We start from the raw sequence: 12,646 nt of genomic DNA, 5'->3' as shown, positions 1-12,646 counted from the left end.
CCGCCACACAACTCATCACGCGCTCAGGTGGTAAGCCGTCTTGATGGCTTTGTAAACACAGATGAGCCTCTGATGCCCGATAAATTCTTTTGCCTAGAGATGCCAACTGAGCAACTCATTATCTGGGAAAACCCAGAACTGCCCGTGGAGATGATGCGGCTCCAGGCTTGGCAGGCGGGGAGGCCAGGTCACGGGAGCTGTGGGGACCCACGAGCCCATTCTCGCCCTTGAGCCTGTTACCAGGAGACACGCGCTGACCCAGGCCCCTGGAGTCCGGGGATGGGGTGCAGGGGCTGGGCATGCAGTGGGCTCCAGCCCCCGCCGTCCCACTGCCCTCGGCTCCCCTGCTGCTGAACGGATGGCCCAGCCTCCGCCCAGGCCCCTTGCTGCAGGGCCCGAGTCCCCAGCAGGGAACTACCTGCTGCCACCGTGGCCAGCCCGACACCTGCCCCGGCCTCGTCCTCTGGACCCGCCTCCACTCCCCACGCCTGGCCCTGGCTCCCAGTGCCGCCATCCCAGCCAGGGTGTGCCCTCCTGGGGGGCTCACCTGGAGGGGAGGCTGTGGCCGGCAGGCCTGTGTCCAGAGGGAGCACTCACCAGGCCGAGAGAGGGCGGGCCCTGCGGCCTGGCTCAGCCTTGTCCTCCGCCACCACTGAGACACCCTCTGGGTTCCTGGTCATGTTGCCGTGTGGCTCCTGGGACCCGTGCAGAGGGTGACCCCAGGGGCTGAACCCTCAGTCCACACACGTGGTCCCTCGTTCAGCCCCTTACTCTCAGGTGGGCAAGACTGCAGCAGCCTCAGCTGGGAAGCTCTGCTAGCTGAGGGATACCCCCCAATGCCAGGCCCCCCCCACGTGCACGAGCCCCCCTAGTCAGGGGTCCCGGACACGCCACGTCTGGGCTGGGCACCCGAGAACGGGGGGTGGGCAGCAGCTGTGTTGGGACAGTGTGGCAGCTGCATCCCTGTTATGGGCACAGAGCTCACTGCTCCGCTCAGCACGGCCTCCCGTGCCCAGGCCTGAAGTGCCCGGCCGGTCCCCACGCCCAGCTCCGGGCTCCACCTGACAGTGAGGGCCAGCAACCTGGCCTGGCCCCAGGGGCATGGATGGGGTGACATGGAGGAGGCGGAGAGCAGGGAGGGGCAGCCCAGACCACCCACCGGGCGGCGAGTGGCCCCTCCCGCGGGCCCAGGCACTCACATTGATCATCGCATTGGACGTGATGCGGAAGAGGGTGGCCCGCTCGTTGACTGCCTTCAGCTTCTCGCTGCTCTCAGCTGGGATCCGGAGGCCGTCCAGCTCGTTCAGGGAGCGCTGCAGCGCCACGCCGTGCTTGGCTACGAGCTCATTGCATGTGCTGAGGTCGTCCAGCTTCAGCGAGAGGCTCTTGATGGTGCTGTGGAGCTCACTCTTGTCGGCTGGGGAGGGGGTCCCGTCCTCGTCGTCCCCAGAGTCATCTGTGGAGAGACGCGGCGTGGTTCTCAGGGACCAGCGCACACCGAGGCCCCCGGGGTGGGGGGGGTGATGCCAGGACGGAGGGGCAGGTAGAGCTGCCCAGGAGAGCGAGCGGGTGAGGGCGGGGTGTCCCGCAGCCCCCCGGTGGGTGGGATGGAGAGAGGAACCAGCTTGAATGACAGGGCCCGGCTGAGCTCTGCGGGGTACAGGCAGGGGTGGGCAGCTCCCATCCCAGACCCACAGAGGCCCCGAGTCACAGGCTGGGCCCGGCGGACCCCACTTCCCCCGACTCCCCGCACCTCACCTCCCTGTCCGCTCTCCGCCCGCCTCCCAGCAGCACCCAGCCGCCCACTCCCTGCAGACACAGTGCTGCTCGTGCCCCTGGGCTTGCCCTCTGTGTCCCTGGCATGACGTCGGCCCACCTTCAGCGCCCCCCGGGACGCCCCCCAGGCCACAGTCACAGCCCCTCCCTGCTGCTGCAGGGCTCCTCCAAGGAGCAAGGCCACACTCGCCTGTGGGCTCTTCTGCGTGGAGACACTGGCCGTGGCCTCTCAAAGGCCTTGTCAGGCAAGGACTGTACCGTCCCCGGGGGACAGACAGGCAACGGGGCTCGGGGAGGTGAAGTCCGGCCCCGTACTCCGCCCGCCCCCTCAACCGCGGGCTAGTCTATCTGCCTCCAGAGCAGCCCCCTCATGCCGGGCTGCAGGGGTCCCTGGCTCACTCCCCTCCTGCCACCCCCTCATCTCTCATGGGGCCCCAGGTGCCCTCGGCGCCCTGTCCTGGGAGTCTGGGGTACCTTGGAGCCTGGCCCCCGGCCGGCCCAGCCTGCGTTCGAGGGGGCCTCTGTGGCGAGTGGGGCGGGGTGGATGGCTGGCCCGGGCCCTGCAGCTGCTTCAATACCAGCCTGTGAGTGCCCAGGGTTTCTAAGATGCCTTGTTTCAGAAATAATCAGCAAGAAACTTATATATATATTTTTTTGATGACGAAAATCTGTAACCCAAGATACAGATTTTTGAAAAAAGTACACAGCATGAGGAACAGACTTCCTTCCATGGCAGGCAGGGTGCGTGGGGGCGGCCATGGCTGAGTCACCGCTGCGCACACCCTGAGCTGGGGGCAGTACCTGGCCAGCCGAGGAGGGCCCCCCCAGCAAGGAGGCGGTGGGGGGGCAGCCGGGCCAGGGACAGGGCTCACCCCACCCATCCAGCCCCACGGCAGCCCTGAAGCAACCCGGCGTCTGGAGACCACACGTGCCGGGCCAGGTCCTGACCCCTCGCCCGACCAGCGAGAACGCTGAGCCGCAAGGTGGCTGGCAGACAGCGACGGTTCCCACTCTGCAGGCCTGAAAACGCAGCTCCTGACACTGAATCGCGGGTTTAGGGCCCTGCCGCTAGGGGGCAGAGGTGGATCTGAACCCCGGTGGTCTGCACGGAGGCGGTTCCTCCTCCTGGATCACCTGAGAAAGGCTCAAATGGCTGGGACGTATCTGGGTGCCGGGCCCTGGGCAAGGCGCTGCCTTGGTGAGTGCACGCTGATGACCTGATGAGGTGGGTCTGGGGGGCAGGAGGTGCTCTGAGATCGCCCAGGGCCATGGTCGTGGGTTCTGCAGCCTCCAGGCCTGCCAGCTTCAGAGCAGGGCTCTGAGTTACAACGCAACCTCCTCTCGCTTCCCAGGTTCACCATGTCTAATAACCAGAACAGCCACTGATCGGTCAGCGTGGCTGCTGCTGGGCACCGGGAGGGGCATGGGGCGGGGGGACCCTGGCTGTGGTCAGCCGGAACGTGAGCCCCTGTACTCCAAGCAAGAACTGACTGCCCAAACTCTGAGCATCATCCTGCAGGGCGGCCAGGAGTTGGGGTGGGGGGCAGGTCATTGCACCTCAGCAAGCAGCTCTGGGGTCCAGGTCAGGTCCAGCTGCCGGGGACACAGGGAGCTGCTGGCTCTGCTCCTGGGGCGCTGGCTGGGTGTCTGGGGCGGGATGGGAAGGCACTAGGTCAGCAACTGCTGAGCAGTACAGTCTGCCCTGTGGGGAGGGGCAGCCAGTGCCTCCCAGAGAGACAGTGAGGGCACGAGGAGGGAGGGGGAGGGGAGTGAACAGACGACTGATCTTGGGTGCGTCCCAGGAGGCCTGCACAGAGGCGGCAGTCACACACAGGAGGGCAGGGTCGGGAGAAGGGGCACAGAGCTGCAAGCTGGAGCAGGGAAAGGGCATGCTGAGGAGCCTGGGCCTCCATCCTGTGGCCAAACGGACTGTGTGGGCATTTGAGCAGAGGTCCATGTTAAAGAGGAGGCTCTGGTGGCGGAGTGCAGGGAGGAGCTGAACAAGGAAGGGGACCCTGGCCCCCAAATGGTGCACTCTGGCCATGTCGAGTCCCAGGTCTCAGTTCAGGGGTCTCTGCAAGCAGCAAATCCACGCTGGACACACAGATAAAGCTCATCAGAGATGCAAATGAGACCACTCGATGTGACCGTGCTCAGGCTGGCAGAAAGGACGGGTGGCATTAACTCCACTCACACTTTCTGAAAAATGGACCGGCAGATCCCCTCACGTGCATGAACAGGGCAGCTTGCTTCGCGCCCCCCACCTGAGAAGGGAGCTCTGCTAGCGGGCATGTCGTCCGGGGAAGGAAGACGCTCGTGTGCAAAGTGGCTTAAGCTGCGGTTCTCGAGCAGGTGGCCTTGGGGGCTCTCAGGCTTTTCTGACCCCACATGTCCTCTGTGTCCCCACTTCCACTGGGACTAAAACTCGGGGACAATGAGCTTGTGAGAGGAACAAAGTAACCGCCCACATCTCAGCAACACGGCAGACACTGAACTATCCGTAGACTCAAAACCCTACAGAAATGGTACAACCGCGAGAGCAGCAGCGCCTGATTCCAGGGCCACGTCGAAGCCGCGCTCCCAGCTACAAGGGAGCCCTGGCTGGTGGCAGTGCCCACGTGAAGGCCAGGACTCGGCACAGCACAGCCGTGGGGAGGGCCTGCCAGACTGTGCTGGGGGCGAGAAAATGAAGGGGTCAGAGAGCAGAGGCTTGGCCCAAGGGGGCTGAACGGAGTGTCTGTGCCGGAGGAAGGATGGGAGAGCTGGGGGGCACGGCGAGGAGGAGGCCGGGGCAGGAGGAAGCAGCTCTGCCTGCCCGGCCTCCTGCCTCCTTCCCCTCGGCCTGGCCGCCTCTGTGCTGAACCCCTGCTGCCTGCCCGCCTGCCTGCCTGCACGCTGCTGCTCCTGGGGCTTCTGGCATTCAGATCAAACCTGCACACAGGACTTCCCTGGTGGTCCAGTGGTTAAGAATCCACCTACCGATGCAGGGGACACGTGTTCAATCCCTGGTCCAGGAAGATTCCCCGTGCTGTGGGACAGCTAAGCCCGTGAAGCACAACTGCTGAGCCTTGCTGCTTCGCAACAAGAGAAGCCACAAGACTGAACACCGCAACTGGAGAGTAGCCCCCACTTGCTGCAACCAGAGAAAGCCCGTGTGTGGCAACGAAGACCCAGCATGGCTAAAAATAATTAAAAATAAGAATATTAAAACAAACTTGACAGAAAAGCAACTAAGCAGGAGCCCAGCGAGCTGCTCCACCAGCCGCAAAGGCCACGACTCCTGAGAGCCGACACTGGCCTGCAGGTGGGGAGGCCAGGTCTGCCCTTCCTCCCCATGGAACTCCAGGCCAACGCGCTGGCACCTTCTAAGAACGACGTTCCTCAGCCAGGGGTGCCCGGAGCCTCCCTGGCTCAAGTGACAACAGCAAGCGGCAGCTCCCGGCTGTGGAGCTTGGGAAGAGCCCCCAGTCTGGCCCACGAGCCGGGGAGTGGGGCTGGAGGGGTGGTCAGGGAACGATGCCGGCGGCTCTGGGATGGCGGGACCATGTGCCGCAACAGCCCGTGGCATCAAGGGCTCCAGCCTGTTCTCCCGACACTACCATTTCCAGAAAAGCACCAACTCCCAAAATACCCATTGGATTTCACTGGCTAAATGCAAAAACGAATCCTCCTTTTTTTGCTAGAAGAGAATAAATCCATGACATTGAGGTTACTGATGCGTTCCCAAGGCAGCGGTCGCAACTTCTCCATCCACCCCAACCGGGGCAGCAGAGCATGGCAGTCCACAGCCAGTGCAGGAGTTTCCAACCCTTGGGGGCTACCCTGGGTTGGCTGGTGTGCCCCCCCAAATTCATGTCCTTCCTGGATCTTCAGAATGTGACCACAGGACTTCCCTGGTGGCACAGTCGATAGGAGTCCACCTGCCAATGCAGGGGACGCGGGTTTGATCCCACATGCCACGGAGCAACTAAGCCTGTCGTCCACAACCCACCGAGCCGAGAGCCGCAACTGCTGAAACCCGGGCGCCTAGAGCCTGTGCTTCCCACACGAGAAGCTGCCCGATGAGAAGCTGCAACTGGAGAGCAGCCCCGCTCACCCCAACTGGAGAAAGCCTGCGATGAAGACCCACTGTGATCAAAAGTAAGTAAAAATTTAAAAAGAATGTGACCTTATTTGGGTTGCTGCAGGTGCCATTAGTTAAGATGATACTGGAGTAGGGCCGGTCCTTGATCTGCCATGACGGATCTTACCGTAAGAGGCAAAGAGGCAGAACACACACGCGCTGATGGAGACTGGAGTGAAGCACTTACGAGCCGAGGGCTGCCGGCAGCACCAGCAGCGGGGACAGGCCTGGACACACTCTCCCTGGGCCACCAGAGAAGAGCCCCGCCCACACCTTGATTTTGGACTTGCGGGCTCCAGAGCCATGAGAAGGTAAAATTGCGTGGTGTGAAGCCATGGGTTTGTGGAGACTTGTTACTACAGCCCTGGGAAATAGTTCCTGCGCCTTCAAGTGGCACAGACTTAATTTCCTACAGCCGTGGAGGGCGGAGGCCCTAACTGCGGGCTTGCCGAGAGGCTGTGCTCTGCTGAAGGCTCCTGGGGAGGGCGTGTCCTCCTTTTTCTGGCTCGTAGAGGCCACTCCCATTCCTTGGCTCGTGGCCCCTTCCTCCATCCTCAGAGTCAGGAGACCAGCATCTTCCAATCTCCTGACTCCGACCCTCCTGCCTCCCTCTCACAAGGACTCAGTGATTACCCCAGGTTATCCAGGTGGGTCCTGCGTAACCTCCCCAGCTCAGGGTCCTCAACTTAATCCCGTGGCCACAATCCCTCTGCCACGGACGGTAACACGTTCACAGGTTCTGGGAATCAGGACACAGACACCCTGGGGGCCGGCACTCAGCCACCGCACCGAGGAGCAGCGTGCAGAGGCCTCACAGGCCCCTTCAATCTCCCGCCAGCCTGGCACACACAGCTCTCCCTGACCACTTGGGGGTCTCCTAAAGCCTCCACTGGCTGGCTGTGACTGAGGAGCCCCCGGGCACCACCCGGACCAGGGCTGCTGGAACCCTTTCACCTGGAACTCCTGGGAAGGAGAGGGTTGCCACGGAAACAGCCAGCAGAGCCAGGTGGGCTATTTTTAGAACTTTTTTCATGCCCATCTTTGAGGAAAATGGATCAAGTTTCTGGGTGGGCAAGCCCTGTCAGGGGGCAGTGCAGGCTGGGCTGGAAGGTGCGGGAGGGGCACGGTGGGGACGTGGAGTCGGGCGCCCCACGGCCGCCCCGTTTTGCACTGTTTCTCGCTTGTTTCTCAACCTGGCTTTGCCCTCACCTGCCCACAAGCACCTCCAAGTCCAGCACTGGGTGAAGAGGACCGTCTCCCCTCAGCCACTGTGGCTGGAGATGAGGAAGAGTTGCCCTGAACCTACCAGCTCGCTCCCCAGTGCTCGGCCAGGACCTGCCTCCATGATGGGAGAACACCTGAAAACGTGAGAAGAAGGTGGGGGCTTCTCGGAGGTCAAGGCTCAATCCTTGCTAGGCAGGCACCAGGTCACAGACCAGGCAGGGGCCCAGAGTGGGCAGGACCATCAGGGAAGCCCTGTCCCGCTCCCCAAGGAGGCGACCCACAGCCATTCGGGGTGGGCCGCCAAGTCAGGTGGAGACCAGCAGACAGTCAAGGAGAGCCACTGGCTGGCGAGGGAAGGCCGGGGGGCAGGACCCAGGCTGAGCGCTCCCCGGCCGGCCCCCTGCCACTCCACAGAAGACAGGGCGGGAGGCCTTGGGAGGAGGGCGCTGCCTTGCAGGTGCGCCCTGTGGGAGGCTGGCATGGCGACACCACGGAGGAGGAGGGGGCTGCCCCAGGGCGGGGTAGCAGGCGCACTAGGCCGCACGTGGGGCGACCAGAGCCTGGAGGACACGCACCCCTGAGGTGCAGCCCCCGAGGCAGGCCAGGGGCCTCCGTGCCGGACGGTGAGGCAGGGGGACCAGCCCAGACGTGACCAGCGCCACCGAGGGCTCCTGGGAACGGGGCTGCCCCTCCACCAGGACACTGTCGGTCCTTCCTGACTGGGGAACCCAGAAGGAAAGCCGGGCTGTCTTCCCAAGGCAGAGTCTGTGGGTCACTAGTCCTGCAGGGGGCTCTGCAGAAAAAGGAAACAATGATTAAAAAAAAAAACTTTCAAAAACAGAGTGAATAATGTCCCTTCCCCCGAAGCAGATAGGTGACCAAAAGCTCCGAGAAGCTCAGCCTTGAGGACCCTGGAGGGCATGTCGGGATCTGGTAGAAACATCAGGTAACAAGAATAAATCGCGAAGCCCTGGCAGGCAGGGGGAAGGCGCAAGCCGGAGCGCAGGCGTCGGGTGGCCTGTCTCCCTTCCTCCCTCTGGCGGTCGGCATGGTGTGCCGAGGGCGGCTCCCTTTGCAGCGGGGTGCAGGGGTGGCCCCCTGACCAGGACAGCTGTCGACAAGGCTGAGTGGGCCACCAGGGGTGGGCGCCCCGGGCTTTGCTCCGCTTCCACCGGAGACGTGGGGGCACAAACCGCACCCCACAAACATGAATCTGGAGGCCGTCACCAGCATGACTCTGCTCTCCCCACGGAAAAACACCCCCTGGGGAACCTGCCCTGGCTGGAGAGGCCAGCGGAAGGCTGGGCAGAAATCTCAAGACAGCAAAGAAACACTCTCCCTTTCCTCTCCCTGGAGGGGCTGGGGCCCAGGGTCAGAGCCGTGAGCCACGACGACGAGTGAAAGAAATCCGGGCACCAGAGACGCCCCCCGACCCGGCGCCTCCCTCCTCGGCAGCGCCCAGCACCCGGGCCCACGCACCGTCCTCAGGGTGACGGACGGCTCTGGCCGCAGGGCCCCTCTCCGGGGAGGCGAACACTGGTGCAGAGATGGAGCACAGAAATAGACGCGCAGTTCCAACTGCGGCATCTGCTGCGACGCTGAAGGCAACCTGCCAGCCACAGCCCCTGCCCGCTGGCAGAGCGCCCAGCCCAGCGCGCTTCCACCCTAGCCAGGAGCCCACGGGTCTCCTGAAGGAACAGGGGTGCGCTGCCGGGGCTGCTGTTCCGTGGCCCCCCCACCACCACCCCTGCCAGGCCCCTGGACTCACTCACCCGCCTTGTCCTGGTCTGCGGCTCGCCCAGGGTCCCAAGGGGCAGAGGTGGGCTGCCCCTCAGCCAACCTGAGGCAGGGGCAGAAGAGCACGACTCCACGCTGGCCAGGTGTGGGCGGAGACACCGCAGCCCACCCCCTGGCGTGTGAGCCCTTGTTAAGGGGCACGGACGCTCCCCTCCCTCTGACCTGCTGGTGTTGGGAGCCAACCCACCTGCGTCTCAGCACGCGGACCCTCCCCGAGGTGCCAGGCCCGCCCAGACAACAGTCAGCCTTGATGGGGGGGGAGCTTCTGCGCTCCCCCAGCCTCCACCACAGGTCCCCAAACTCCACCCCACCAACCGCTTGGCCCCTGGCTCACAGAAAGCCTGGCAGGCCCACCCTTCTTGGGAAGGGCCTCAGTATTTTTGGAAAAGTGTCTCCAGGAGGTTTTACACCGTGGCCGGGTGAGAACTGCGAGGCCTCCCCAGCTGTGTTGCCTTGATGCTCTCTGTCCCCCGCACCCCAGCTCGGGTGTTGCCCCCCGCCAGCTCTGCAGACAGCCAGCAGGGCTGAGGGGCTCCCATGGACCCTGGGTGTCTGGCTCTGGGGGCCCCATATTTCCGGGGCCCTATGCTGCCTTCTGAGTAACCAAAGAAGATGAAAGTTCTATCGTCTTGGCAGCTCAGGAGATCACACAGAATTTCCACGCTGGAATCCAGCCTTTGTCCACAGAGCCCAAAGGCAGCTTGGGTGTCGGGGCCTCGCCTCTGCTCCGAGGCCTTTTCTCCACGGCAGCATCACCAGTTAGCAGCCGCCCGGGTCCCATCGCACCATCAGCTGCGACCCCCATGGACCGGGGCTGTGCTGGGGACGCCAGGATGGCTTCTTTCTGCCCCCGTTAGCCCAACCACCCTCCCGTTCCTCCCCGCCAGGCAAGGGCACCCACCCCTCCACTGCCTGTTGTGGGACCAGCGACCCCAGAACAATCAGAGCGTTCTGGGATGGATAACAAGGAGCTCCACCTGTGGGAGTGTTTGGTTTTAGCTCAGCACCCACACCGGTCTCGAGTTCGGAGGTCTGCGGCTGCACGAGAAGCCGCTGAGCTGGGGGCGGCACAGCTGAGCCGTCACGGGAGCCACCGGCTTACATTTCCCTGGCCTGACGACGGCCACGGCTGCTTATCCTCGGAAAAAATCAGACTTCCACAAGACCACATGAGAGAACTTTCCATGCAGGGCTGTGTCTGGGCCTCAGTGACAGAGAGTGACTGAGGCGGGGGGCTCATCACCTCGGAGCCAAGGGGCCCCGGGCGGCAGAGGCAGCCTCGTGTCTCTGATGGCAACCCCGGGAGAGGAAACCTGGCGGAATGTGTTCAGAGTGAGGCCAAGAGAAAGCAGCAGGGGTGGGGTGTGTTTGGAGGCTGTCCGGCTCCTCCAAAGGCCCTTTTATTCCTCTCCTTGTTCTGGGTCCCCATCCATGCAGCTGGGAGCCTGGCCAGGCCGTGTGTTCGCATGCCTCTGAACATTCCTCCCGGAGGACATGAGGGACAGTGGACAATCCTCGTCATGACCCACCGTCCTGGGGAGCTCCGACCCACAACTGACCGGGGAGGCTGGGGACAGGGGTCGGCGCGGCCGGGGAAGGCATTCCTGTGCCTGGACGACATCGAGGCTTCCCAGTACCCAGTCTAGCCTCCGCTGTCTCCTATGTCCCCAGGTCACTAGGGAGACTGCCGGGCCAGCGGGGCCTTAGCTCAGGTGTTGGTTTGGCCACCAGTAGGCTGTGTGACTTTGAGCAGGTCTCTACCTTCTCTGGGCCCCAGAGTTTGCTCCTGAGAGGAGGGGTCTACCGGGTAGACCCACACTGCTCCGGGGGAAAGGCTCACTGCTATGGTTAATACAGAAGTTAACGCAGATGTGCACGTGCACTCGATCCTGGGGGCGCCTGGGAGGGGGAAGAGAAGGGGGAGGAAACGGCCCTGTGACCAAGCAAGCAGCCCCACCCCACCCCAGTTTGCTGAAGAAGCCCTGGGAGCCAGGCCACCGTGAGACGGGGCAGAACGATGATTGCGAGAGTAACCGCATCCCAGCAGAGCAGGCAGAGCCCAGATCTACCACCTGGGAGTCAGAACTGGGGCTCAGACCCAGAGCCGGGGGAAGGAGACGGGGCGGGGGGAGAGGCTCAAGGGAACCGGACCCCAGCCCCAGCCCTCGGCACGGTTCCTTCCCCATCGCCTCCCCACCTGCTGGACTAGGAGGGCGGGCAGCCACCCCACAGCTCAGAGGGCCCTACCAGCAGGACCCCTGCAGACACCACCACGGGCAGGGGCTTCCAAGGCTTGGCTGGGAAAAAGCCACTTGAGCCGTGACGGCTAAGGAGGAAAATCAATCTGAAAACAGACCCCGCAAAAGTCCACATTCGGGAAGGAAGCTGGGCCAAAGATGAACGAGGCGGGACTTCGCTGGCCCTTTGCTCCCCAGAATGGGGGTCAAGGCTTGTGACCACGGACGTCCGATGGACCCGGACTCCGCCCTCCTGCTCGCCCAGCCTCGGTCGGAAAACAGTTCCTACAGGGCCAGGGAGCGTCGTTCTCAGGGTCTTGGCTGTTACATTTCTCACTGTAAATCAAGAGGTTGGCTTTCTGCTTTCTAGAAGAAACGGAAATTGGAAATTCCAACTTGTGATGGTATTTGTGAAGACGCTGAAAGTGACTGTCCCTAAAAACTGCAGGGGGTGACCAGGAGCTGGTGCCCAGGGGCAATATGGCCATGGGGAACCGTGGGGAGGGGCACGTGGTGGAAGCGACAGCCTCCGTGGGGCCGGGAGGGGAGGGGCAGCAGAGACGGGGGAAGAGGGGGCGTGGAGGGAAGAACCCCGTCTCATAGAGGAGGGCCACCCGCCCACCTGGGGCCGTGCTGGCGGGCACCCTGCCCCAGTCCTGGGGACCCCTCCTCAGCAGCTGGTCCCGAGCCCCCGGGGAGGCGCCTGAGCCTGAGCTGAGGTCCTCTGAGCCTGTCTGGGGGCTTCCCCTCAACTGCAGAGCCCAGGGAGTTCTCACTGAGGCGGCGGGACTGAGGGAGAAACTGGGACTGAGGGAGAAACCTGGACGTACTGAAGGAAAGATACACACAGCGCTTGCGGGCGTCGGAAGACAGTCTCGCACGGTCTGACACCCCACGGCCAGGCGGGCTTGAATTACAGCCCCTAGCTCTGTAGAGACCCAACATCTTTGGGCCAAGTTTCCACCCAAGACCCATCTCCAATTGGCTCCACAGTGGCCTGGGTGGGGGGCTCCCCTTAAATAGGTCAACTTTCTGCAGTCCTGGTCCCAGGCCCACCTGGGCAGGAAGGGGAGGGACTGATGGAACAGGTTGGTGGGGGGTTCTGGGGGGCTGTGCGGAGGGGTTTTTCAAGGCCACTTTGGACTGGAGGACCTCGGGGCCATAGGCTGGCTGTGTGCACAAAAGGCCCCTTTCCTGGAGCTGGCGAGGCCAGGGCAGAGACCCAGGCAACGACAGAGGCTCCCTGCCTGCTGACAGCACACAGTCAGCCTGAAGTTTGCGCAGTCTCCCGGCCCGGGTCTCGCCACACCCCGGGGCTGTGGGCTCCACTTCCGGCGCCCTTCAGTGCCAGGGGCGCTGCAGAGGTCCTGCCCCCGTCACCCAGTGGGCAGCTTGACTCCGGGATCTGGATGCTGGGGCCCTGAAAGCAGACGTGCCGGGGCGACGGGCACGTGAGCCAGAAGACAAGGAAGGAGCGGCTTCCTTAGAG

At 63.4% G+C, this 12,646-nt stretch overlaps 1 protein-coding gene across 1 annotated transcript in view; it reads right to left on the bottom strand.

The window, feature by feature from the left end:
* OSBP2 (oxysterol binding protein 2) overlaps nucleotides 1-12,646 on the bottom strand; it is a 123,856-nt gene that overhangs the window by 24,102 nt on the left and 87,108 nt on the right. The window contains exon 3 of the mRNA XM_061385376.1: nucleotides 1,200-1,456. Within this exon, the coding sequence (XP_061241360.1) occupies nucleotides 1,200-1,456 (257 nt within the window). The remainder of the gene's footprint in view (nucleotides 1-1,199; nucleotides 1,457-12,646) is intronic.

This window comes from Bos javanicus, chromosome 17, assembly GCF_032452875.1.
Source record: "Bos javanicus breed banteng chromosome 17, ARS-OSU_banteng_1.0, whole genome shotgun sequence".
In the NCBI taxonomy this organism is placed as follows: domain Eukaryota; kingdom Metazoa; phylum Chordata; class Mammalia; order Artiodactyla; family Bovidae; genus Bos; species Bos javanicus.
This window is presented reverse-complemented; position numbering and strand designations above follow the sequence as displayed.